This window comes from Vulpes vulpes, chromosome 14 (assembly GCF_048418805.1).
Source record: "Vulpes vulpes isolate BD-2025 chromosome 14, VulVul3, whole genome shotgun sequence".
In the NCBI taxonomy this organism is placed as follows: Eukaryota; Metazoa; Chordata; class Mammalia; order Carnivora; family Canidae; genus Vulpes; species Vulpes vulpes.
Window position 1 is genome coordinate 15,062,917 of NC_132793.1, and position 26,924 is coordinate 15,089,840.

Genomic DNA, 26,924 nt, shown 5'->3' on the forward strand with positions numbered 1-26,924 from the left:
TGGGATCCCTGGGTGGCGCAGCAGTTTAGCGCCTGCCTTTGGCCCAGGGCGTGATCCTGGGGACCCGGGATCGAATCCCACATCGGGCTCCCAGTGCATGGAGCCTGCTTCTCCCTCTGCTCTGCCTGTGTCTCTGCCTCTCTCTCTCTCTCTCTCTCTCTCTGTGACTATAATACATATATATATTTAAAAAATTCCTAGGCCTTGGGCTTTGGTGGTCTAACCTCAGTGTCATGCCGCCCAGTGCCTGGCCGGGGTCCGTGGAAGGATACTGAGGAACTGGTAGTAGTAGAAGCAAACCCTCCTGTCACCTGCATGTGTCAGGACCCATTCTCTGCTTCACAACAGAACTCACTTTATCAGCACAATAATTGCACCGAGTAGGTACTGCTAGGATCCCCATTATATAGGTGGGGACACTGCAGCTAAGAGGTGACATAACTTGTCCGAAGTGACACAGTTTACCAATGGTAGAGGTGGGGTTGGAACCCAGGCATTTGAGCTCAGGAATCTACCCACCACCATAGTTCCCATCAGAGGGTTGATGTGGCCCGAGGCCCCCTCACCAAGGCTGCTTGGGACCTGTGTACCCCACTCTGAAGCAGTGAGTCTGGTCCCAAGTCCCGCCCAAGCCCCACGCCACACCTTGGTTTCCTGAGCCCCGTGAGACTTGAGGGCATCTCTGTTCCTCACAACCTGGTTCTTGCAGACAGACCTCACCTCCGTTAGACTTCTGCTGTCCAGCACAGCAGCTATTTGTCATGTGGCTATTTCAATTTAATGTTTTAAAAATGAGCTAGCCACATCTCAAGTGATCAGTAGCCACATACAGCTAGCTGCCAGCTGCTCTGGGACAGTGCATACAGATGGAGAACATTTCCATTATCTCAGAAATTTCTGTTAGGTCCATGGCGGGTGATGGGAGACTGGGGCTCACGACCTTGGGACTTGGATTTCAGCTTTTCCCAGCGGTTACCTCATTACCAACGGCCTACAGGGAGGTAGGTCAGAGCCCAGTAGGCAATAAGTGCTCAATAAAAGGCACTTCATTGTCATCATCAGTGCCATCTTTTGGGATAGGTATTAGCTCCAGAAGGCCCCTTTATTACCCATCGCTGTGCAAAGTTACCCCCCAATTTAGGGTCTTATGACCACTATCTCAGAGTTTCTGGAGATCAGGAATTTGGGAGCAGCTGAGCCAGGGGGTTCTGGGATCTCATAAAGTTGTAATCAAAATGTTGACCAGTGGCTGGGCTGGAAGATCCACTTCCGAGGTGGTTCACTTACATGCCTGGCAAGTTGGTGCAGGCTGATGACAGGAGGCCCCAGGTCCTTGCTTGCCATGGGGCCCCTCAGGGCTGATTTTATGTCCTCATTACACAGCCACCAGCTTTTCCCAGAGAGTTATCCAAGACAGCCAGGTGGAAGTTACAAGGCCTTTTACGGCCAAACCTCAGGTCACACACTGTCACTTCCACAAAATATCCTATTGGTACACAGGTCAGCCCCATTCATCGTGAAAGGAGACCACAGGAGGGCAGGAATGCCTTCAGGAGGCAAGACCCATTAGATACCATCTTAGTAGACCAGGCTATATATAGCCTGGTTGCTGGTCAACTATGGACAGGGCTTAATTTACCTAGAGCACTAACTCTGAGTGCAACTTGGTATAGTATTTTTTCTGAGAATTGGGCACAGGATGCAAAGTGGATTTTAGACAATAATGAGCAATTTTGTTCACAATCTTGCCATTTCTCTGAAGCAGGAGAAGCGTGGACCCCTGTGTCGGGCAATGGGGAGGCCTATAGGCCAAATAGATTCCCTGTTGTCAGTAATCTGCTGTGTAGTTTTGGGGGGTGGGATAGTCAGAATTCTAAGATGACCCTCAAGATTTCTGCCCCTTGTTGTAGACACCTGTATATCCCTTCCCTTTGAATATGGGCAGGACCTATAAACATGATGGATGCCACTTCTATGATTAGGTATATTAGACAGGAAAGGCGAAAGGGTTTTGTAGATGTAACTGAGGTCCCAAACTAGTTGATTTTTGAGTTAATGAAAAGGGAGATTACCCAGGGTGGGCCAAGCTTAATCAGTTAAAAGCACTAACAAGAGGGTTTGGAATCTTCCTGGTAAGAAGAGAGGTGCTCTCCTGTTGGCCTTGAAGAAGCAAGCTTCCACGAGTTCTACAGCTACAAGGACATGAATTTTGCCAACAACTGTGAGCTTGGAATGGGACCCTTTGCCTCAGACAGACTGTCGTGCCACCCCTGGCTTGCACCTTGATTACGGCTGTAGGAGGCCCTTAGCAGAAGAAGACCCAGCAAAGCTGTGCTGGACTCCTGATCCATGGAAACCGTGAGACAAGAAACTGGTGTTATTTTAACCTGCTCTGTTTCTGGTAGTTTGTGACAAAACATAGAAAACGAAAACAGGAAGGTCACTTGCCTCCTGCAGATCATCAGCTTCCCCATCCATGATATGGAGGGGAGCGCAATATCGTGGGCTTGGCTGATTTTGCCCTGATGTATATATATCAGCCAAGCCCAGGACACCCCTCGCCTTGCTAAGGCGCTGATGGGCACACCTTCAGACACCAGCCCGGGTTGCAGAGGAGGATGTTTTGAACCAGATGGGGGCTTGTGGGATGAGCTCTGCAGAGTGGGCTCCACTTCGGCACTCTGTAATCCAGCTGAATCCATAAAGCACTTGGTCACAAATCTCTGCCTTCCCCTAGGCCTTGCCTGCCTCTAGGGCTAGCAGCCAGCTGGGGCAGGTGTTTACCACTTAAAGGCATTATTGTGTCACCCCTGCCCCGCCTGACTTTGCCCCCTGGGGTTGGGAAGAGAGCCGAGCCTGACTGGAGGGCTTCCCCCCCCCACCCCCCCCACCCCCCCACCCCCCCCGAGTATGGTCAGGGATGACTCTTACAGACCTTAGTGGATGCTATCTTATTGGTTTTATTCCCCTTAAAGCTATTTCCTCCCTCCCTCGTCTTCACGGTCTGTGCCCTCAGCAGTCTACAACCTTGCGCTGGGGAGGAGGGTGTCTGAGAATTCTATCCACACTGCAGTTATAACAATTTCTCTTTGAGGAAACCCCACTTAAAAGAAACAGAAGAGAAACCCAAAGGTCAAAGCTTAAGCCTGTAGAAGAGCTTGTTTATGGTGGAACCTCAGGCAACGTGAGAGCTGGTCGGCTTGGAGATTTTAGAACAGAGATTTGGACTTTATTGGCACTCTGAGAACCCGAGTCCCAGACTTAGCATGAGGAACATAGGACTTAAATTAGGCTCTGCGGTCAACCTGCTCTTGGAGCTTCGTGGGCCCTTTCTCTGAGCCTGTTTCCCTGTCTGTCCAATGACGAGGAAATATAGACTAGAGCAATGACTCTCAACCCCGGGGTTCTGATCCTGACAGTGTGAAAATGTTAAGATTGTCTTTTAAAACTTAACAATTCTTTTAACAACAAACACTTGAAAACTTAACTCTTGGGCAGGAAACAGTGCCACCTGCTGGTTTCACTTTGCACCTGCAAATATCCAAATTGCCAGTGCAATGCTTGGCATTTGGTATTTATTGAGCCTCAAAGTTCAAGCTATGCTAAGGCGCCCTCTAGTACACAGCCATGAGCCTCTTTCCCCATGAGCTCACAGTCTAGAGGGGACAATCGACGTGTACATGAGGCCCTTTGATACAGGGTGGGTGGTGACGTGGTCCCAGTGAAGTTCTAGGGAACACAGGGTAGGACCAGAGCATGTGAATTGTGCACTCAAGGCTCTGTACTTAGAAAAGCCTGCCTTGACTTTATGACCTGGTGTCACTGTCTTGAAATTCTTAGTATTTTTTTTAAAAGCACCATACATTTTTATTTTCCTTCCTTCTTTCTTTTTTTTCCTATACCTTTTTGTTTTGCACTGGGCCCCATAAAGTATGTAGCTGGTTCTGCCCTGGGAAAATCTTGGAAGAGGTGACATTTGAGCTGGATTTGGAGAATAGGGCAGTAGGTGAAGGGAAATGAAAGAAGGAAGCCTATTCTAGCACTGAAGGCAAGTGGAGAGGTGGAGTCCTTAGGCCTAGGAGGTGTGAGAGAAGGAGATAGAAGGTGGGTTGCTGCGAAGGCTGAAGAGGGTGGGGACTGCATGTCAGATGGATTCAGGTTGTGTGCTAGGAAGACCTCTAAGCACAGTACAGCTGCTGGAACTCAGAAGAGTCCCAGGGGTGGAGCCAGGGGTAGAGCTTTGAGGTCACAGACTTCTGTGTGGGTGCACAGGTGGGACTCAGGGCCCTGTGGTGCCCTGAGGGGAGTGCATAAGGAGACAGAGCTGCATGGCTGGGCCTGGGCTTTCAGGCCAACCTAGGATCTTGGCTTCCAGGACTCCTGCCTTGTGAAGTGGCAGAGGAAGTCCTTGAGGGCAGGGCTGAGTGGGCCCTTGTGCCCCAATGCCCCGCATGGTGTGCTGTGAAACTCATTCTCCTACAAGTGGCTTCCTGCTTCAACAGCCTCATGGGACTGTGAAAGCAAACTCTTGTGAGGTGGACACTCATGTAGGGGACATTTCCCATTCAACTTGTTCCCTGTATTCCTCAGCCAGGAAGAGCTCTCAGGGGCCATGAGGGCCCTTGAACAAGCTTCTCCTTCCCTGCCATAGTGGATTTCCACCTGCTGATGGTAGATGACAGAGCTTCACTATGACTTTGGGAAGTTTCCATAGCAAAAGGCCACTTTCTCCCCTCGGGAAATGAGCCCTTGCTCAGAATTCAAGGGCCAAGAGGGGTGAGAGCCCTGAACCCACATTTCAGTTCAGTTCTCCCCATGGGGCACCATGGGGACTGGTACAGGGTCACTGGCACCTATATCCTTAGTTTCAACAGCCTGAGCCATGACCCTGCCTGATTTTTCTGCTTCTGTATAAAGCACAGACTTGAGAGAGGATGGGCAGGTTGATCAAGGCAGACTGTGATTTGGTCTCCAGGGCCCCATACAGAGCAGCTCCTTTCCCAGCTGGGTTATCACCAGGAGTTCCACCCAGAATTGTACTGTTTTGTATCCTGCGTTTGCCCCTGGGCCTGGGGTGTATCTTTACTTGGATTGGGAGCATAGCTAGTAGGGTAACATCCCCAGAGCCAACAGGTGGGCCCCAGGGCAGGGCCAGGCATTCAGAGATGCTAGCTGCTTCTGAACCCCATTCCTTCTCCAGAAAGGGTAAAAAAGGCAGGCTCTCTGTTCCATCAGACTTGAAGTCCCTTCTTCTGTATGTGTGAGCGTGGGGGGAAGTACACTGAGCACCCCACTCCTTGGGGAGGTGGGTCATTCAGATCAGACTCTGCCTTGGCATGACAGAGGAATCCCTGATCTTCAGGTCCACATCCTGGTGGGCCTGCAAGAGAAGTGCCTGGGTGGACAGTTAAGATGGCAAGACCTGACTACTCCTTTAGGCACCAAAGCTGTAGGCCAGAGAGTAAACACAGGCCTATGTACTATGTACACACTACTATGCCTGGCTCCAGCCACTGGGAGTACAAGGAGGGGCAGGTTCCAGGGTGGAACCCCACCGCAGGAGGGACTCAGTGCTTCCACTGGGATCCAGTGGACCCCCTGCGCCAGGTGGGATTTGGTGTTCTAGGGGAGCCCAGGACTCCAGGTGAGACCTGGTGCCCTAAGAGGGACCTATTGCTTCAAGTGGAACCCAAGTCTCCAAGCAGTAGCTAGTGTTCCAGATGGCACCTGATGCTCCAGGTGACAGTCCTTTAAGCAGGACCTGGTGCTCTATGTAGAAGTTGGCATTCCAGGTCAGATCTAGTACTCCATGTAGGACAGGATGCTCCAGAGCACGTCTCAGGAGCCCATGCTCCATGCCTGGGTGGAGCAGTCGGTGGAGCACTATGTGTCTTTTCTTCAAGAGGAGACATAACTGCACAGGGGGTAAATACCCCAGACTTGACTCCTTCTTAGGAGTGTGAAATCTTAGTGAGACACAGGGAGAAGCAGAGAGAGACACAGTTGGAGGGATAAGCACACACATGTAGGGCGACATGCAAAGTTACTGGGGGAGAGAGAGACTGGTACAGGTTGACTGACTGGTACTGATTGCTTGAAGAGTGAGTTGGACAAACACAGGGAGAGTCACACTCGTGTCTGGACACAGGCATCATAGCATCACTCAGGTCGTGTCTTCTTGGGTATATAAAGATGAGTCGGTGACAGTTTCTATGGCGACAGCTTTCCCCCATCCAAGCTTTGGTCTTCACAGCAAAGGGGCAGGGGGGCAGGGCCTGGGACCCCCAAAACCGGCTCCGGGCCAGGCGCGGGCGGAGCTAAGTTTGGATAAAGAGGTGGAAGTTGGTGCGCGTGAACTCGTGGTGGATGCTCTCGAGGAGCGCGTCGGCGTCCGTGGCGGGCTCGAGGGCTCCGGGGGGGGCGGGCCGCGCGCTGTACTCCGGGGTGTAGGTGAAGGAGAAGGCGCTGGGGTAGAAGAGGCCGTCGGCGCGCACCAGGCTCACGGGTACCGTGATGGGGGTGCGCAGCCAGCGCCAGTCGCTGCCGAAGGCGGCTATGTCGGGTACCACGCACACCAGGGACCGGGGGCTCCTGGGGTGGCGTCGAGGTTAGGGCTGCGGTGACACCGATGACAGGTACCTGCCCCGTCCCCACGCCCCCGCGGCCCAAGAGAGGCGCCCCCTATACCTGTACATGGTTTCGGCCTCCACGTCCCCAAACCACACCTTGAGCCCCGCGTGGAAGTTCTCACCGTGAAGCTCCAGCGTGGCCACGTCGCCCCCACCGCTCAGCTAGGGGAGGAGGGAGCAGGTGCCGTGGCAGAGAGCCTAGGTTCTCCTGGCCCCTGTTCTGAGCACCCCTCCCCCAGTCAGATCCCCACCGGCCTGCGTCCACTAGTGCCCAGATTCACCTCCAGGGTGCTGATGAGGGGCACCGGAGTGACTGGTTCCCGGGTCCACGCCAGGCTGGTGCTGAAGGAGAACTCCACTGACTCTGTGCCGATGATGGTCCAGCAAGAGCTGTCGTTGAGCAGAGCCCTGTTCGACTCCTTGGGGCAGGGAGAGGCCTGGGAGGAGACCCGAGGGGATGGTGGCCCCCCAGCACTGGGGAGCCAGCACAGAGCCTGAGCTTCTTTCTGCATTCTGGGGTTCCCTCCTAGGCTCCAAGCTTTACCTGTCCTGTGAGCTTGGACAAGACCCTTAAGTTCCCAGAGGTAAGTACATTCACTGAACCAGCTGGTTTCTAAAGGCCTATTAGGATTCTAGACTTCTATTTTTTAGCAGTGTGCAATTCTCTTCTACTATTTTAAAATTCTTTGGGAGGGAATATTGCTCAATAATAATGTTATTTTCTACATATTATGATTTTATCTCAACATTCTATGACAAAATTCTTTTTGGAGTTATATAATAATAATAATAATTTTCCACATTCTACAATTCTATTGCTTACTATTTTATGGTTCTAATGCTCTTTACACAATAATACTCAATACTACTACTTATTACTATTTTTACTTTCATTTTATAGTCTTATCTCACAACATTCTAGGACTCTAATACCCTTTGGGAAGAAGCATGGCTCAATAATATTACTATTTTTTCTTCATCCGTGGGTCCTGATAGTCTACAATTCGAATACTGCATGGAAAGCAGTATTGCTCAGTAAGCAGCAGCCATTATGATGATGATGATAATAGGGATCTTATGATCTATGTTCTCTGTGTTCTGACTTTCTAGGATGCTTGATGCCAATACTCTCTACCCCTCACCTGGAACTGCACCACCTTGTCTGTAGCGAGACATAAGTAAGTGCCAACCCCTCCAGGAGAATCACCAGGAAACTGGAATGCACACTTGTGCAATTGGGAGATGGGCTCATCCACGTCGAGGAGTGCGCACTGTTTGGCTACTTTGCGGATGATCTACAACAGAAAGGTGGTAGGAAGCTCGGCAGCCAGGTGCCTGGGGGGCCAGAAGCTGTGTTCCCAGCCAACTTTCAGCTATCCAATAGCCATGTGGGCACTGGCAGGTTCCTTCCATGCCCCCCGCCCCTCACCAACCCTTTACCTCCATCCAGAATCCTAAGTATCCAGAATGAGAACAGGTGTCTTCATGACTTGGGCCCTCACCCTCCAGTCCTGCTCTTGTGGATCATACCTTCTGCATGGGTCTGTAGGGATCCCCCTCCCCCCCAGATATGCCCTCCCTTCTCATACCATTGGAGGTAATGTGATGCCTGTGACAGTGCAGACAAGTTGCACCAGGGAGCCATAGCGTACATAGCCCTCTCGAGGCGGGAAGTCCCCCTGGGAACAGTGTTCATCAGCTGGAGTAAAAAGAGGGAAGAGAAGGAAGGAAAGTTTCAGGGGTTCCAAGCTTCTGCCCCAAACCCTGCCCTCCTTGCCTCTGGCCCCACCCTGCATCACATATGGGTCTTGTGGGTAGGGTCGGCTTGCAGGGAGACAGCTGAGGCTGAAAGTTCTCATCCTCGAGGGGTCCTTGAAAAATGTTTGCTCCTGGGGTGGGGTCTGTGATGAGGGGAAAGGGTTGGACATTGGCGCCAGAATGGCTTAGACTAGTTGCAGGTTCACTAGGACTTTTGGCAAGCCTCAATTCCGTGGGCAAAGTTTATTCTTCTTGAGAGGTTATAGTGAAGATGAAATGAATTAATGCATGTGAAGCGCCCAGCCCCAGGCCTGCTGCTCTGGTTACCCAGGTGGAGTGTGAAGGCAGCCCACTGGCGCGCGCTGGCCACGAAGGCCCCATCCTCCACAGACAGGTAGCGCGTGGAGACAGTCTGGGAGCGCAGGCGGTTGAAGAGGGAGACCTTTGAGCCCGAGGATATACACACTGTGAGGGGAGAAGAAATCAGCACCCAGGCTGGCTCCTTGTACTTGCCAGACAATCTCAGGTCCTCTGTCCCCTGGGTCAGTCGCCTTATATGCTCACTGGCCTAGACACACTGGGCCTATTTCATGGTCATTTACCTAGCACCTGCTGTAGTTCTGCTTTTGCACTTTTGCCTGTTCCTTTTTGCTGCTTGGGTACCCTTCGGATCGACAAATTATATTACCAACTATTCACTAAATGCCTCCCTTTAGGCAGGAACTGTGCTGGGTACTGGGGACCAAAGAGTGAATTAGACCCAGTTTTGCTCTGAAGGAGTTTGCAGTCTTGGAGAGGAGGGACATAAATATACATTTTCAAAATGATGTGGTAAGGGCTGGGTGAAGGAGGGCTTCCTGGAGGAGGTTATACTCTCAGCTGGGGAGCAGGAAGTAGGTAGGAGTTGCTTAGGGAGCTGCATAAACAAAGACCATGCCGTGTGAAACAGCGGTGTGAAATTTCTAGGGCTTGACACTGGCCTCTTCCAGTTTATCATACATACTCAGAGCTGTGGTTTTGTTTTCTGACGGAGTTTTGACCACCCGGGGAGCAAGCACTGGGTCATCTCCCTCTGTCCCCTCCAGGTGCTAGGCATACTGTACGTGCTCAATTTATACTTAGTCCAAGTTCTCATCCACTGGATAATGACGATAGCTAATGTTTGTTGTGTGTTAGGTATGGTTTTAAATGCTTTATATGTCTTAATTAGCTCATTTGATTCTCTCAACAGTGCTCTGGGGTAGATATTATCTCTATTTAAGAGAGCAACTTGTTCCACATTGCACAGCTAGCAAGTGGCAGAGCCAGGATTCAAACTCAGGCCACCTGGCTCCAGAATCTGTGCTCCTAACCATCACACGATACCACTTACCTGATATCAAGGGCCAGACAGAGCACTGCCTGGGTCTGAGACGTTCTATGGGGCTTTTAACAGGCAGAAAGTAAATATGATATAGGGGTAGGAGCTGGGCTCTGGAGTCACACTGACTCAAGTTCAAATTTGGGTCTCTGGGTGTCTTCCTAGCTGAACAATCTGAGCCAAGTCACCTGGATGGTGATAGACCCAAATATTTCATTAAATGAATGGATGAATGTTCTAGACCACGTTTTCCTCATTCCTGACATAGGAACATTGACAGTACCTACTTCAGAGGGACATGAACATCATATAGGATGATTCGTGCTAATGTCTGCCGGGAAAGCTCCACCTTCCCCTGTGTCTTCCCCCATCTCCCTGCGAGGGTAGTGGTGGTATCATTGTTATTCAGGCCCTGTCCCTCATCCTCAAAACCCCTAGTCCTGAGATTTGTCCCTTGGCACCCAGGGCAGTACTTATTTCAGACTGTCTCTTGGATAAGCGATGTGTGTCTCTCTCCCCTGCTAGGCTGTGGGTTCCTCCAAAACAGACATTCTTCCTTATTTTACAGGGATCCAGCATCTCGCATAAAGCCAGGCCTACATCAGGTACTGAATAGGGATTTTTTTTGACTAGATGTCCTCTGCCCTTTTATTGTCACTTTTTTTTTTTAATTGTCACTTTGAATCTGTCTTTAGCACAGCACCTGCCAGTCATTTTTGTCTGCTCTGGACGCCCCCTCCCGATCCCTCCCCCAGGGTCTGGTGTCGGGGGTGGGGGGCCCTTTCCTCTCTGCTGGGTCTGGGACCTCGGACCCCGCCCCAGACTCCGCCCCCCTCCCCGCTCACCCAGACCCCGCCCCTCTCTCGGCTCAGGCTCCACCTCTCGCACTCCGGCCCCACCCGTCCTGTCGAAGCCTCCGCCCTCCCCAGCTCGGCCTGGCGGCCCCGCCCCGCCCCGCCCCGCCCCGCCCCGCCCCGCCCGGCTCACGGTCCGTGTTTTTCAGGGACTGCTTCTTCTGCGAGGGCTTCGAGATGACCTTGATGAGGCGGCTGTGGAAGGTGCCCAGCTCCCGGCCCCCTCGATGCACCAGCCGTAGCACCAGCCGGAAGTGCTTCCTCTTGTCTGCGTCCGAGATGTACAGGGTCTTGGCGCACCCGAATTCCTGCGGGGTGAACAGGCACGGGGGTCGTCTCGCTCCCACCCTCCGCCACCAGTTCTCTGACGTCTGCCCCATCAGACGTGACATGAAGCAGCGCGATCCCAGCTCCCGGGCTTACCCTCGAGGCAGAAGCCCGGCGCTCCCGCCTTTCTATCTCTTGGCTTCTGCGGGGATGGTGCGTGCGCGCGTGCGTGTGTGTGTGTGTGTGTGTGTGTGTGTGTAAATGAGCCCTCCTCGCCCGGGGAGGGGCAAGGATGGGAGCGGGAGTCGGACCCTGTCCCGTGCGCTCTCACCCTGGAATCCGGCTGCTCTTCAAAATTCAACTTCTGCGTCTCGGCGGCGCTGCCGGACGCACCGTCCAGTCCCATGTAACCGCAGACCGTGGGCCCGGTTTCCCCTGCCTGGTGGCCTGGAAAGGGACGCGAGCGCGCTCTCGGAGTCAGGTGCAGGCAAACCGAGTTGTCGCCGCCAGGGGGCGCGGCTAGACCGCGCCTGCGACCCGCCCGGCTCCCGGGCCCCAGTGCGCCGTCGGTCCCCCGGCAACAGGAGGCGCCCGGCAGCCCAGCAGTCCACCCTCACCTTGGCCCTGCACTGGCTTCACCCTCCATCCGGGACCTGCGAGGTAGACACAGGGCGGGGGACAGAAGAATCTGCGGAGACATGCAAGCAAGCGCTGGACTCGCACGTCCATCTCCACTTGGCCGGCTGTGGATATCTCAAAGGCAGCATAAATGGGGCAGGATCTTTGATTGCTCCTCCGCCTTTCCCACCGCCCTGCCCAGGCTTCTCCAAGACTGTGGACCCCATTAACCTCTAAACGTTCTATCATTCGCTTCACTCAACCCCTGTAGTCAGTCCTTCTTCTCCACATTCAAAACACATCCAAAACCCACCAGTCTCTTACCACCTCCACGTTAGTCCCAACTGCCATCATTTTTGCCTGGACCACAGCATCAGCCTTCCCAGGCTCCGGATGCTTCCACTCCCCACCCTCTTCCACCTACTTTGCACAAAGCAGTCACACTGTCTTTTCTTTTAAAGCATGCATCAATCATGTTACCTGTTTTCCTAAAATCCTCCAGTGGTTTAAACTGAAAGTCCTCACATGATGGGCCTCTGCTTACCTCTTCAACTTTATTTCCTGCAACATCTCTCTCCTTTCCTAATTCCAGCCCCACTGACTTCTTTGGTACCAGAACAGGCCAAGCCGGTACAGCCTCAAGGTGTGTGCATTTTTTCTTTTCTTCTTTCTTTCTTTTTTTTTTTTTTTTTCTGTCTTTCTTTCCTTTTTTTTTTTTTTTAAGATTTTATTTATTCATGAGAGACACACAGAGAGGCAGAGACACGGGCAGAGGGAGAAGTAGGCTCCATGCAGGGAGCCTGATGTGGGACTTGATCCCGGGACTCCAGGATCATGCCCTGAGCCAAAAGCAGATGCTCAACTGCTGAGCCACCCAGGTGTCCCTTTTCTTTTCTTTCTAATTGGAACACACGTCTCCTGGATTTTCTCTTGTCTGGCTTCTCTTTCACATTCAAGTCTCAGAATAAATGTCACCCACTTAAAAGGCCTGTCCATTGTGTTGACCTTTCTAGCTAGAGTGCCTCTACCTCAGTTTCTGCTCCATGATGCTGTTCTATGACTCTACTAGCTCTTCAAGCTGGAAGGCTCCTGCATACTGATTTGTGGGGAGTTTGTTGCCTGTCTCTTCCACACTACAGTGAAGATGCCTTGAGAGCATGTGTCTTCTGGCGCTGTGTGTCCAGGGCTCAGCACAACCCAGACAAGCCTGGCACCTGATAAACACCCAGTAAGTAGTTGTTGAATGAAAGAAGGAATGAATGCGTGAATGAGTGAGTGAATGGGGACTATAGATTCACAGGGAGGTTCCATATAGACCAGAGTGGCAGCTCAGGGCAGGGTCCTAAAAGGCACTGAACCCGGAAGCAAGCAGAGAGTGGAAAGGTGCCCATTTGGAAAGGCCGCTGAGGCACCTACCGCTTCTCATTTCCATATGATTTCTGGGCCACTTTGGCATGCAGGATCCGCACCGTCTGCTCACACTGTTGCCTCAGGCACTGGCGCACGCCTTCCCTCAGAACAGGGACGAGCTCTGGGGAGGACCTGGGAATGGGGGCAGGCCGACGCTGGGCAGCAGTGATTGTTAAGGGGAGAGGTGGCATGGAGCCCAGCAAGCAGGTTGAATGAAAGGAATGGGGGGAAGGGGCTAATTTAGTTCTGCCCCCCTCCAGGTCAGGGAGCGGGAATGTTAGGCAAGAGAGAGGATTTGGGTGTAAGTCGTGGGTTAAATATTTAGGCTGCCTGGTACTCAATGAGGCCTGCACGGAGCCCACTGGGACCACCCAGGCACTACTCCGCAGGTCTGGCGCCATGCCCACTGCAGCCTGAAGCACTGGGGAGAGGCCCCAGCGGCACAAAAGCCACACTTGTGCTGGCCTTGGGATGGAGATAGCATCCTGTGAGGGTACTTGGTTTCCTTGCAATTTGAGGGGGCCCACCCCAGTGACATCTTGATGCTGGGGAGAGGAGTTTTGCTGCACCCCCTAAACCAGAGTGCTCTCTTGCCTGCCCTCAGAAGCCTGCAAACATGCAAGCGCCTCCAAACAGTGTCCCTAGGATCCTGGGTGGGGGAACATTTGAGCCCTTCTGGGGTCAATCAGCCCTCCTAACCCCTTTTCTCCCAAGAGAAGGGACCTGTTACTGTCGTAGCTTTCCTTCAGTTGATTACAGGGCCCCCATAATCAGGGGAGTGGACCAGAGTCTAGGGGCTTGGTAATTTTTGAGGAGCAAGGGTGGTAGGGGGGCCCAAGACTTGAGCAATCGCAGAGATCAGGTGGAGGCGTCCGGGAGGGCAGAGATTTGAGGGACCACCGGGTGGGGCCCGGGGAGCCGTGAACCCTGCGGCGGCCCCTCTGAACCCTTCACCCTTTGCGCAGGACCAGAGCCCAGGGCCTCTCCTCACTCCTGCAGGGCAGGAGCCCGGCCGCGCCCTCGGAAGCGGGGCCAGGCAGCAGCCGTCGGAGCCAGGCCCCGCTCCGCCCCTTGGGGCTCTCTACTCAGGGAAGAGCCTCGGAGGCTTCGGGCACATTCCGGCGGAGAGCGGAGCCGCCCAGCCTCCCGCCGGGAGCCGAATTCCGGCCCCGCCGCTCGCGCCGCCGGCTCCCGGGGTGGCAGGAGCAGGGGCGCCGCGCTGGCCCCGCCCCAGCCCTCCGAGGAAAGGGGATCGCTCCCTGCCCGGTGGGAGGGGTCGCAGCCCGCGCCCCCCCGCCCCACTGCGGGCCCCGGGTTAAATGCGGCCGCCGCCTCCGCTCGCTCCAGCCGCCTGGCAGTCCCCGGCTTGGGCACGGTGCCTGCGCCGTTACCTGGTCCAATTGCCGGGGAGGCTCCGCCCGTCGGCTCCGCTCTGCGGCCGCGCCTCTGAGCTGTCGGGCAGGCTCAGGTGAGTCAAAGGGCCTGGGGGCGCTGAGGGGTCTGCGGGGGAGCAGGCGTCAGGGTGATCAGGCGACCGTCTGTAACCGCCACTGAGCCACTAACGGTGCCCCCATCTGACCTGCGGTGCCCTTCTTCCCTGCTGTGGGGTCCTTTCCAAGTTGAGCCCCCACCAACGAGGCCACCACGGGGTGGGGGGGGGGAGGCGGACTTTCCCCTTAATCTCCTCCCTCGAGGGACCGCCAGGAACATCCCCACGGTGTTTATTCTTTGGCCAACTCTTGAGGAGTTATTCTCCGACCTCTCTTCCCTTTGGAGCCCAGCCTCTCCACCCTTTCCAAATCTTTGTAAATTTAGGATTAACCCCTCAGAGGAGCTCGGTGTTCTAGGGTCAGACCTGTCACCACGTTGCTGTGCTGTGTGACCCTGGGCCAGAGGCTACTCTCTGGACCTCGTCTGTACCTCCATAGAATGAGGGGGTTGGGAAGGTGATGGACTTTGAGGCAGTTGGTATTTTGACTTTCTAGGATTCCTGGGGTGGGGGGTGGGGTGCCAGGCCAGAGGCTGGCTCAGGCCAAGAGCAGGATCGGGGTAATTGTAATCAGGATTTGGGGGCCCAGAGGCTTGGGCAGGTGGGAAAGAATGGGAGGTGGCAAAGGCTCCTTGTGTCTTTACCCCCATGTCCCTCCAGAGGTGCTGGCCCTGCCTCTGGCCCACGCTAGGGAAGGCATTCTGCGCCCTCCCGTTTCCAGCAGCAGCTGGCACATCTGGCTTAGGAAACCTCCCTCCCACCACTGGCCCTGCCAGAGGGATTTTTGTTCTACCAAGCCTGAAAGGCGAAGGCGGAGAGGATGGAAAGGCCGCCTGGAGTGAGTGAGCTGCAGGCACCCGACCTTGCTCAGAATAGGCCCATTCACGGAATTGGGGGAGGGGGTAGAGGGGCTGCGGTTGGGTTTGGGCAGCTGGTCCCCTCCGCCAGGAAACGAGCAACAGAAAAATGGCTAACGCAGCTTGGTGGGGGGCGGGGTACGGAGCAGTGGGAGTGAATGTAAGGAAAAGAGGCTTAGTGACTCCTAGGAGCCAGGTTGCTAGGCAGCCAGGCAGCCCCAAAGGAAGAAGCGGAGCCAGGAGTCCCGGGTTCTAGTCGCAAGTTCCTTCGCAGCTGGGCGGGCAACCTTCCTGGACCTCAATTTTCCCATCTGTACACGGGAAGCCTTTGGGATTATCAAGGGGCGTCGCCAAGGGCGGTGGAAGAGTGAGCGCTCACCTGTTGCGCGGACAGGGTCCATGGCCGCACTCCGGCCTCACTCACCGCCTTCCGAGCGCATCCGATGCAGCCGTCCCCCGATCGCTGCGCGCCCCTGCTCCTAGGCCCTTGCGCGGGATATATCCTGCCCCGGGCTTATCTCCAAGGCCTCGGGGCTCCCGGCCACTGTTTGCTCTGGGCAGGGGCACCTGCTAGGCAGATGTGGGCTTCCCACGGCTACCGAACCAACGCAGCCAGACCCAGGAGGACGCCCTCTGGCGGCTTCTCCTGAGAGCAGGAGGGAAGTGGAGGCGCCAAACTTGGGCGGTGGGTTTTGGCCAACGTGCTGCGCGTCCTCGGCCCCCCAACCCCGCGAGAGGGCGCGGCTCTCCCCGGCGGCAGGCGGCTGGGCGGTGCATGTCTGAGTGTGTACGTGCAGGAAGGACAGCCCCACAGAAGCGCCCCGTGTGAGGAGGGGAGGGTCGAGGTGGGGAATGACTGGCTTGCGTCTGCAGAGATTATCCCGGAGGGGGGGGGGGGGGGGAACGCGCCGCTGGTCTTTGGAACCACTTAAGCATAGGATTGTATCTTGGCCAGCCACTTTCTTGCCAGGCGACTTTGGGTACCACAGCCTACCTTTTCTGAGCCTGTTTCCTCATCTCTACAATGGGAACAATGACAGTCTTAGTCTCATAGAATTGCAGAGGATTAAATATCCCAGTGCATGAAAAGCATTTAACACTGCGCTTGGTATTTATAAAGGCTTCTTTCCCCCCTTTTCATTCATTTTGTTTTTTTTCTTTCAGGGGAGCCTTTCTTTTCAAATGTCATATTTAAAAAAAAACTTTTCTATTTATTAACTATTCTGCAATTCTGCAAAGTAGAATTCCTTGTATTTCCCAGAATAAGAGTCCTGTAAATACTATTGCTTTGCTATTTTCCTTGCACCCTCCAGGCTCTGACACTTCTGTCCTCTGTCCCCCAAGCGCCATGAGGGGCCTTCTGTGCTCACCACTGCCCGTGTTGCTGTTTCTCCTCCAGCCCTGGGAAACCCTGTCCCAGTTTGCAGGTGAGCGGGGCTCAGCCCTCACCAATAGGGGAAAGGGAGCAAAAGCTGATTGCCAGTTTGCATCCAGCTAGGTCTGCTGAGGAGAGAAAAAGCAAAGGCTCTGAAATCATGAAGGGGCTGGGTTCTAGTTCACAGTTTCACCTCTCTGTTACTCAATTTCCTTTCCTGTGGGATGTGGCTTAGAGGTAACAACGTTGGGCTCATGCAAAACTGCCCGCTTGGTGTTTAATTTTTAACAGTTCATTGAAAAATCAGGAGACTTCACATACAAATCCCGATTTGAAACTTCTCTTGAAAAAAACCAAGGATCTATTAACTTGGGGTCCACATGGCTGCGTGGCAACGCTTGGCTGGAGGAGGGATACGCGAGTCCGCCAGCCTAGCCCAAACAGCTCATTCATTTATGTTGCGGGCCTGGTCGCTATAGACAGTCGAGTTTACCATACCCCTTCGCCCACCCCCCACCCCCTCCGGATGGAGAATGCCTCTTCGGGAGAGCCCTAAGAGCTGCAGGGTAGAGAATTAGGGAAATCTGGCTCAGGCCCTTAGCGAATGCTGGATGGGCGAACGTATCTAATTCTCGTTTGCTAGGTTGCTTCTGCGCTAGCCGCTGTTAACGCCAGGATAGCATCATTTCGCCCTGGGTCTCCCTGGGGGTCTCCTCCAAGATGAGGTTTTGCGGACCTCGGAAAGCCCTTCCTCGATCTATCTCCTCGTAGGTCCCAGGTGTCGGACGGGGCCCCTGGATTTGGTGTTCGTGATTGACAGCTCGCGCAGCGTGCGCCCCTTTGAGTTCGAGACCATGCGGCAGTTCCTGGTGGGCCTCCTCCGCGGCCTGGACGTGGGGCCCAATGCCACGCGCGTCGGCGTGATCCAGTACTCGAGTCAGGTGCAGAGCGTCTTCCCGCTCGGCGCCTTCTCCCGCCGAGAGGATATGGAGCGCGCCATCCGCGCGCTGGTGCCGCTAGCTCAGGGCACCATGACCGGGCTGGCGATCCAGTACGCCATGAACGTGGCCTTCAGCGTGGCCGAGGGCGCGCGCCCTCCGGAGGCCCGCGTGCCGCGCGTCGCTGTCATCGTGACGGATGGGCGGCCCCAGGACCGCGTGGCTGAGGTGGCGGCGCAGGCGCGCGCCCGCGGCATCGAGATCTACGCCGTGGGGGTGCAGCGCGCCGACGTGGGCTCCCTGCGCGCCATGGCGTCTCCCCCGCTGGACGAGCACGTCTTCCTCGTTGAGTCCTTCAATCTCATCCAGGAGTTTGGCCAGCAGTTCCGGGGGCGGCTGTGTGGTGAGTTAGGGGAGCGCCGGAGCGAGGCGCGCACCCCCCAGCCGCCTGCAGGCCCCTCCCGCCACGTCAATGCCGACCCCACCTCCCCCGAGGCTCCGCCCACTGTAGCGCTAGCCCCGCCCACCGGGTAGTTAGTGGAGCGGCGCTGGGCTGCTGGGTCAACTTCCAGCTCCGCCCACTTTTGCTAGGTTTCGCGCGCGAGGAGCAACATTTAGCGGGCCTGCTCCCCCGGATGAGCTGTGTGGCTTACCACAGGCCAAACTCAAAAGTGCCCCTCAACACAGGGAGCACCTCCTTTCAAAGCTTCGAGCAATCGCACCCCTCCCTCCGCAGGGCATGCCCCGCCCACATGGGCATGGCTCCGCCCACATGGGCATGGCTCCGCCCACTCTCATTTTAGTCCCTCCCACAATGCTGAGGGTCTGTGCTAGTCGCACCTTGAATTATTTCACCCACCTTGATTTAGTACCTCTTCCCCCCCGCCGCCCCCACCTTACCCCTGTGCAGTCCTGCCCTATCCCATTGACGCATCTAGCCCGGAGACCCCTTCTGAGCCTATTCAAAGGGGCTGCTCAGGCCCTGTTCTTTCCCTAAGCCCCCGTATCTGGATTGGCCCTCTCAAATGAGTCTTGTCCCATCTAAAGCTGTACTTGAGCTTGGTTGGTGCCTGTCTCTGACCCCACCCAGCTTTTTCTTGTTGGAGGTTTCTGCCCATCTGTCCCTTGCTGATTCTACTGTTGTGTGTTCTCAGGAAAGGACTTGTGTGCTGAGGGGGGACACGGCTGCCAGCACCAATGTGTCAGCACCCCAGGCACGTTCCGCTGTGCCTGCAATCCTGGCTACCAGCTAGCTGAAGATAACAAGAGCTGTTTGGGTGAGAGCTGCCCCTGCCCTACAGTCTCACTGCTCCTGAGCCTTCTGTGGCTCCCCATTGCCCCAGCATCAGACCAATGAGTCTGGAAGGGCCTTTGGAAGTAAAAGTTTATTTATTTATTTTTATTTTTTTTATTTTTATTTATTTATGATAGTCAAAGAGAGAGAGAGAGAGGCAGAGACACAGGCAGAGGGAGAAGCAGGCTCCATGCACCGGGAGCCCGATGTGGGATTCAATCCCAGGTCTCCAGGATCGCGCCCTGGGCCAAAGGCAGGCGCCAAACCGCTGTGCCACCCAGGGATCCCTGGAAGTAAAAGTTTAAAAAGAAAAAAAAAAGGAAGTAAAAGTTCAGCGCCTTATTCTATGGGTCTGAGGGAGGGTATTGCCTGGGGTTACACAATTCCTTGGTGAAGTCTTGACCTCACAGTAAGTGTGCTATCTGCAATGTTCTCTCATTTATTTCAGGCATGTCTCCTACATGGCCCCAATATGCCTCCCAAACTTGTTCGTGAATTCTCACATGCAGATCTTCCTACTGTTTCTGTTACGTAGGCACTCACTGTTGGGGTCTCCAGTTAGGGTCTCCATACCCCACCCCACCCTCCATATACACTGCTCCTTTCTGCTTCTGCATCTCAGCTCTTTCTGGGCTGCCCTTGCTGGTTCTCTCTGCACCTGCAAATGCTTCAAGACCTGGTTCTTCATTTTTGTCTTCTGAAAGGGTATGGCACATTATATCTTCCTTATACAATTGGGATTTGCTTTTTTGTGTGTATGTGTGTCTACTCCTTTGACCATGACTGCAGCTACCATTCGCGGAGTGCCGATGTAACATTAGACAATGCACTTGAAGCTTTACATACATCATCTCTCAATCTCACGACAACTGGGGAAATGAAGTCTTGTGTTCCCAATAATGCGCATGTTGGCTGGGGTCCTTTTGTTTCTGGAACTTAGAAAAGGCTGGCTTGAAGCCTCATGCAATGACCTGTGAACATTTGAATCTATCCGTAACATCTCTGGGAATTCCCTAAGTGCTTACATTCTATGGTCACCCCTCACTCTGAGCTTCTGCTGAATTCATTCAATTTATGGCTCCTCGATTAATTTCTCAGCCCACACATGCTGTTCTTGTTCTATGCATGTAAATCAGCGTCTTCCTTGGTTTGCACACTTGTGCACACAAGGGCAGATGTGTGCATACGTAAGTCGTGCATATGTCCATTTTACTAAAGATGGGGGGTGGACAGAGGTGTGTGTTACATCTACTAAAGTCAAACAAACACACAAAAGAAACACCTAATATTAATAATTAAGTATTAGACATCCTTGATCCCTGAAGTCCTCTGTCACCGCATTACAGGTGATTTTTCACTGGTAACCTCAGCCCACACAAGTACTCATGCTCACACTATCTCTCCTGTTCTTTCTCTCTCTATTTCCATATCTTTTCTAGGAACCCCAAATTCTCACTTTTTTGTGTGCAGGGCAATCTACATCTCTCCAGTCCCTATTTTCCAGCTCAGCTCTGGGGTCATCTTTGCACATCTAAACCATCAAGATACTCAGCTGGCAATAGTTTGTCCTCCCTAGAAGGAAGTTGTAAATAGTGATTGCACTCCTCCATTATATTCCCATTTTGCAGATGAGGAAATGGAGGCTCAGTGAGTAGAGCGGCAGAGCCTGGCCCTCCTCTGAAGTCAGTGATCAACTTGAGGGCAGGGGCCCTGTCTTCTACAATTGTGGGTTCTTTTTTTTTTTTTTTAAAGGTTTTATTTATTTATTCATGAGAATACACAGAGAGGAGAGAGAGAGAGGCAGAGACACAGGCAGAGGGAGAAGCAGGCTCCATGCAGGGAGCCCAGCGTGGGACTTGATCCTGTGTCTCCAGGATCATGCCCTGGGCTGAAGGTGGTGCTAAACTGCTGAGCCCCCCGGGCTGCCCGGGTTCTTGTTCTTATGCGTGGCTTAGTAACAGGCATGTTGGGGTGTAGCTGGGCCTTGAATGGTAGCAGGGAGGAACAACTGGCCCACTAGGAAGGAGGCCTGTGCTTATAGAGATGCCTGTGTATGAACCACAGACTAATTAAGTCAGGCTCTTGAGGGTTTGGGCCCAGGCATAGGTATTTGTAAAAAGCTCCTCAGAGGATTGTTCTGTCTGGGCTGAGGAGTGCAGCCCCAGGGCATATGCTGACCTCACCTCTTCCTCAGCCATTGACCTGTGCACTGGAGGGACCCATGGCTGTGAGCACCACTGCATCAGCTCCCCAGGCTCCTATTTCTGTCGCTGCCGAGCTGGCTTTGTACTCCAGCAGGACCAGAGAAGCTGCAGGGGTGAGCAGGCCCCACCACTAGCACCCTGGACGGTGCTCCAGCCATCCCCAATGGCTCCAATTGGAAGTGACACTTGCTCTCTCTCTTCCTTCCCACCAGCCATTGACCACTGCGGCTTTGGGAACCACAGCTGCCAGCATGAGTGTGTCAGCACCTTTGGTGGGCCACGGTGCCACTGCAGAGAGGGCCACGACTTGCTGCCGGATGGGAGGAGCTGTCAGGGTGAGGAGGGGTCTCCTGTGTTTGTGCAGAGGGGCAAGGGATCTTGGCTGGCAGAGTCCACCTTGACTCATCCTGATTTATCTCTCCGTTAAGCCCGGGACCTTTGCAATGGTGTAGACCATGGTTGTGAGTTCCAGTGTGTGAGTGAGGGCCTCTCTTACCGCTGCCTATGCCCTGAGGGCCAGCAACTCCAGGCAGATGGCAAAAGCTGCAACCGTGAGTGATGGGTGGGAGGGTTCTCCGCATCCTTGATTCTGCCCTTGCCATGGCCCAAGGCTGTGCTGTGAATGTGTGGGTGCTGGTGATGGGGGGTGGGGGGCGGAGGGCGTGCCAGGTCCTGCCTCCATCTTTTTCCCCTCGATCCTCTACCCTGCTGCCACGGTTAACATCAAAAGTACACATTTGATCTTATTTCTCCCTTGCTCGAGAGTCTTCTGGGCTTGCCAGTGCCTACCCCTGAGTTCAGATGCGTTACCCGTGAATTTTTTAGATGGTGAGTGCAGCCACATTAGTGGGTAATGAAATCAAATTAGTTTTTTTTTAAAGGAGAAAATAGAGCTTACTGCCTGTGGAAAGAGTGTTATTTAATGAAACTTAATTATATGCGACCATACAAAGTGTGTCATATTATATTATTGTTGTTATTGTTACTGTGGGATGTGGTCAAAATGTTGAAACCACCACCTCACCTCATCTCAGCCAACCCGGTCAGCAGGTTCCCTAGCACACTTGAACATTTTAGCCATATTGGTCGGCTCTTTCCAGAGCGTGCTGACAGCTCCCAGCTTTCGTGCCTCTCTGCATGTGCTCCTCCCACCATCCAGCCTGTCCCTTCCCACCTTGGGGAACTCCTGCTCACTCTTGGAAGGACAAATCAAATGTTACCACCTCTTTGCAACCTTCCTCCTCAACTCCAGGAAGAGTGACTTATTCTTACCTTGGGCTCCCTATATGCCCCTCTATTCTAGCACCTTCTTTGGCTGTGGCATATGGCATGTCTGACTGCTCTGTTCTGTCCTGATTTCCTTAGGATCAGAATTGTGTTCATTTATTGTTAAACCTCCTTCAGGGCCTAGCCAAGTCCCTGATTCAGAACAGAGGAGGTAACATTGTAGAGTGATTTAGGAGCATGGATTCTGGGGTCAGACAGATCTGGCTTCAAATCCTGCTCAGCCACTACTGGCTATGGAGTCTGGAGCAAATTACTTTATCCTTCAGAACATAAGGTTATATTAAGTGGGGATAATACCCATGATTATTGGGAGGATTGAGAGAAAATGTATAAAGCACCTAGCCCTAGCCCAGTATCTGGCACATGGTACGCTGTCAAGGAATTATGTTTTTGTTTTTGTTTATTATTGTGATTGTTTATATATTAACAGCATATATTTTCAATATATATTAGTGTTCATAAATTTATTATTGTTATAATGTTTTATTTATGTATCATGATTACCATAATTATTATTTAGTACAGTGCCTGGCACAGGAAGCACTCACATGTTATATGATAAGTGTTTGTGAATGAGCAGGCAGGTGGATGGCTGCTGCCAGGCCAGGATCTGGCCCCAGCCCAAGCTCTCCTCCCTGTAGGGTGCCGGGAAGGCCACGTGGACCTGGTTCTGCTCGTCGACGGCTCCAAGAGCGTGCGCCCGCAGAATTTCGAGCTGGTGAAGCGCTTTGTGAACCAGATCGTGGACTTCCTGGACGTGTCCCCCGAGGGCACGCGCGTGGGACTGGTGCAGTTCTCGAGCCGCGTGCGCACCGAGTTCCCGCTGGGCCGCTACGGCACCGCGGCCGAGGTCAAGCAGGCGGTCCTGGCCGTGGAATACATGGAGCGTGGGACCATGACAGGGCTGGCGCTGCGCCACATGGTGGAGCATAGCTTCTCCGAGGCGCAGGGCGCACGGCCCCGCGCCCTCAATGTGCCTCGCGTGGGCCTGGTCTTCACAGACGGCCGCTCCCAGGATGACATTTCGGTGTGGGCAAGGCGCGCCAAGGAGGAAGGTGGGCTTGGTGCGGGATGCACCGGCCAGGGGTTGGGTTGGGCGTGGGGGGTGGGGGGTCTTTCCTGAGGCCTGTGACGCCCCGTGTCCTTCGCCCCGGTAGGCATCGTCATGTACGCCGTGGGCGTGGGCAAGGCGGTGGAGGAGGAGCTGCGCCAAATCGCCTCCGAGCCCGCGGAGCTGCACGTGTCCTACTCCCCCGACTTTGGCACCATGACGCACCTGCTGGAGAACCTCAGAGGCAGTATCTGCCCCGGTGAGCACGTCCAACTTCGCTCAGTGCCCAGCCTCCGATCTTTCCCCCTCCTTTTCAACCCTATCCGCTTGGAAGAGCTATAGCTTGGGGTTGGACTCCCTAGACAGAGCCTTGTTACCCCAAGTAACAAGTAGTAGTCCGTGGACCAGTGGCAGGGTTGTCATGTTAGAACTGCAGCATTTCTAGAGCTTTCCAGACCTAATGAATCAGATTTCGTAATTGAACAGGACCCTGAGGTGGTTTCTGAGGATGTTCATGGAAGTTAAGCACTAGACCAGGCTGGCTACCTGCCCCTGAAATTAGTGGGTGTTCACAGTAATTTGAGGAAACTTTTTCAAGAGCATGTCAGATTCCTTGTTAGCAGAGTCACATCATATATTCCTTTAACTTGTTGGAATTCAACTATACAGACCTGGTAAGGGGCAAGTATGCAAAGACATGTATTTTTTTGGACAATATTGCCCATAAATTCAATCCATCTACTTCATCTGGTGCTCAGGTGAGGAAAAAGGAACAACTCTATCTGTGAAAGAGAAGCAGGCTTCAAACCTCATGTACTGTACTTTATAGGTCATATAGGGAACTTCTCGGGGGTAATTTTTACCACAGAGTCTTTTTTTTTTTTTAAATCTTTTATTTATTTATGATAGTCACAGAGAGAGAGAGAGAGAGAGAGGCAGAGACATAGGCAGAGGGAGAAGCAGGCTCCATGCACCGGGAGTCCGACGTGGGATTCGATCTCAGGTCTCCAGGATCATGCCCTGGGCCAAAGGCAGGCGCTAAACCGCTGCGCCACCCAGGGATCCCTACCACAGAGTCTTTAGACTCTAACCCAGGCCAGAGATGTGACTCTTTCACATTACCAGACCCTGTCCAGAGCTAGGGCTGGGCTGGCCTAGAGAATCTAGTTTAAAAAGTAGTTTTATTAACATAAATATATATGTATAGACACATACATGTGTATACACGTGTATGTATGTGCTGCATATACACACATATACACCTACCTACTTCTCTCTCTCTCTCTCTCTCTCTCTCTCCAGTCTAATTCTGATAGGGTATTGTAGAGGCACTGGATTAGCTGCTCTTTCAGGGCCCTTCCTGTCCTCTTACATTCCCCACAGTGTGACTTTGGGCAAGTCATTTAACCTCCACCTCTACCATAAGTTCCCTCTTCTGTAACAGGGGAGGGTGTTGGCTGCCCATGCTTGCACACTTGCAGATTTCTCTAAAATTCTAAGAGAAAACTGTGGTTGAGGCTCTTCACCAATTGGCCAAATGACCTTGGGCAGTTCTTTCCCCTTCTCTGCCCTGGGTCACCCCAGGTGTCAAGTTAGGACTGTTATTGATACCATTGATGACACATATCATACAACAATTTACTAAGGTCCAATTAGACTAAGAAATCACTCTTAAATCATAAGAGCAACTCTTTTGTGAAGGCCAAGCACCAGGCATTGAGCTGTCATATTAAAAAGGACAGATGTTTACAAAATTTGGTGAAATCTACAATACCATTTATTGTAAGATTCTCCATTATTTTATGTACTGCTAAGAAACAAATTTAATTGTAAGGCACATATTTTGATTTCAGAAATGTTGAAATGTGTGGAGACAGACTTGGATTGGTGGTTTTTTTTGTTTGTTTCTTTGGATTAGTGGTTTTTAAACATTCGTATGCATCAGATTCACCTGGATGGTTTGTTAAGACACCAATTGCTGGCCTCCAACCCCAGAGTTTCTGAGTCAGTAGGTCTGAGGTAGAGTCTGATAATCTGCATTTCTGATAACTTTCTAGGTGATACTAACAGTGCTGGTCCAGGCACCACACTTTGAGAATTGCTGGTCTAATTGAAATATACAATAAAGTGTATAGCTGAGCTAGGCAGTACACTAGATATTCCCTCTTTAATAAGGCAGTTACTAGTTACATGTGCCCACTTAATTTAAATTGCCTTAAAAAGTTAAAAATTTTAGCTCCTTAATCACACTAGCCAGGTTTCAAATGTCAAATAGCTGCATGTGGCTTGTGGCTATGCCACTGGACAGACCAGAAACAGAACATTCCCATCACTGCACGAAGTTTCATTTGGAGAGTGCTGCTGTCATTTGGACTCTTGCTACAAAGTGTGGTCCACAGACGCAGCATCAGCATCACCCGGTAGCTTGTTAGAAATGTGGGGCCCCAGCTCCTTCACCATTCAGAATCAGAATCTATATTTTAATAAGATCTGGTGATTTCAATGCATATTAAGGTTTGGTAAATACGCCTCCAAGATGTACACACACACACCCCTCATAGAATTCTCAGCACCATCCAGTGAATAGGTTTTCTCATTGTATCCATTTTTACGGACAAGGAAACTCGGGGTTAGAAAGGTCGAGGGGGCCTTGCAGGATCTCACAGCCGTCTAGCTGGTATTGATCCCAGGTCTGTTTGAATCCGAAGCCCACATACTCAGCCACAGGCGGGTGGGGGTGTATGGGGGGGCCTTGCCAGGGCCGGCTCATCCCCCTGCAGATTCTCATTCCCCCGACTCTCTGTGCCGGCCTGGCAGAGGAGGGCATCGGCGCGGGTACAGAGCTTCGGAGCCTGTGCGAATGCGAAAGCCTCGTGGAGTTCCAGGGCCGCACGCTGGGGGCGCTCGAGAAGCTGACCCAGAGCCATATCCTTTTGCGGGTCGGGGGCCCGGGCTGGAGGGGAGGTGGAGGACCCCCGAGACCCTCAGCGGCTTCCTTAACCGCTCACTGGCCCAGCTGACGGCGCGCCTGGAGGATCTGGAGAACCAACTGGCCACCCAGGAGTGAGGGCCGCCGGGGGCCGGAGCCGGGCGGGGGCGCGGCCCCGCGGACTGTGCCCTGCGTGCGCCGTCGGGGCGCCAGGGCCGGGCAGCCCCGGGGCCCCGGGGCCTTGGGCTGTCGAGGGGGGGCGCTGGCGGGCTCCCAGCGCTGCGCTCGAGCTGGCCTCGCCTGGACGAGAAGCCGATTGCAGGAGACGGAGGGGCGCGCGAGGTCCGCACGCCCTCGCTGTGTGCTGCGCTCAGTTCTTTGTTGGATTTCCTTTTTGTTTTCTTTTTCTTAAAAAAAATTTTTTTTTTGGTTTCCACCGGATCGGTTTGTGGGTCTTGCTGTGCCGCCAGGGGGAGGGGAGGCCAGACTCCGCGCGCTCCGACGGCGCCGGGCGGCGTCTCCTCGGAGAAAGGCGCATTGTGCGGGGGTCGGGCCGGGGGGCAGGGGGCCGGGTGCTGCTTCCCCCACTTGTTTATTCAGCCGC

General features: G+C 53.4%; 2 protein-coding genes across 5 annotated transcripts; one reads left to right on the top strand and one right to left on the bottom strand.

The window, feature by feature from the left end:
* Positions 1–2,940: 2,940 nt before the first annotated feature.
* On the bottom strand, positions 2,941–13,506 carry RBPJL (recombination signal binding protein for immunoglobulin kappa J region like). 2 transcript variants are annotated; one of them, XR_011996891.1, is made up of 10 exons: positions 12,903–13,506; positions 11,486–11,556; positions 11,200–11,315; positions 10,735–10,909; positions 8,715–8,852; positions 8,219–8,328; positions 7,772–7,924; positions 6,911–7,103; positions 6,688–6,791; positions 2,941–6,591 (listed from the first exon to the last, which is right to left on the bottom strand). XR_011996891.1 is itself a non-coding variant. In XM_025998729.2 (10 exons), the coding sequence occupies exons 1-10, from the start codon at positions 13,295–13,297 to the stop codon at positions 6,318–6,320; spliced, it is 1,692 nt and encodes a 563-aa protein (XP_025854514.2). In that variant the 5' UTR covers positions 13,298–13,506; the 3' UTR covers positions 2,941–6,317. The 2 variants fall into 2 exon arrangements, 1 of the variants encoding a protein (XP_025854514.2); XM_025998729.2 differs by having other exon boundaries at positions 6,911–7,066.
* Positions 13,507–14,026: 520 nt separating this feature from the next.
* MATN4 (matrilin 4) lies at positions 14,027–26,754 on the top strand. 3 transcript variants are annotated; one of them, XM_072735751.1, is made up of 11 exons: positions 14,027–14,364; positions 16,556–16,669; positions 17,389–17,958; positions 18,710–18,832; positions 21,044–21,166; positions 21,266–21,388; positions 21,482–21,604; positions 22,982–23,395; positions 23,498–23,650; positions 26,209–26,315; positions 26,399–26,754. In XM_072735751.1, the coding sequence occupies exons 2-11, from the start codon at positions 16,591–16,593 to the stop codon at positions 26,456–26,458; spliced, it is 1,875 nt and encodes a 624-aa protein (XP_072591852.1). In that variant the 5' UTR covers positions 14,027–14,364; positions 16,556–16,590; the 3' UTR covers positions 26,459–26,754. The 3 variants fall into 3 exon arrangements, with proteins under 3 accessions (XP_072591852.1, XP_072591850.1, XP_072591851.1); XM_072735749.1 differs by having other exon boundaries at positions 14,079–14,364; positions 16,587–16,669; XM_072735750.1 differs by lacking the exon at positions 21,044–21,166 and having other exon boundaries at positions 14,079–14,364; positions 16,587–16,669.
* The last annotated feature ends 170 nt before the right edge of the window (positions 26,755–26,924 follow it).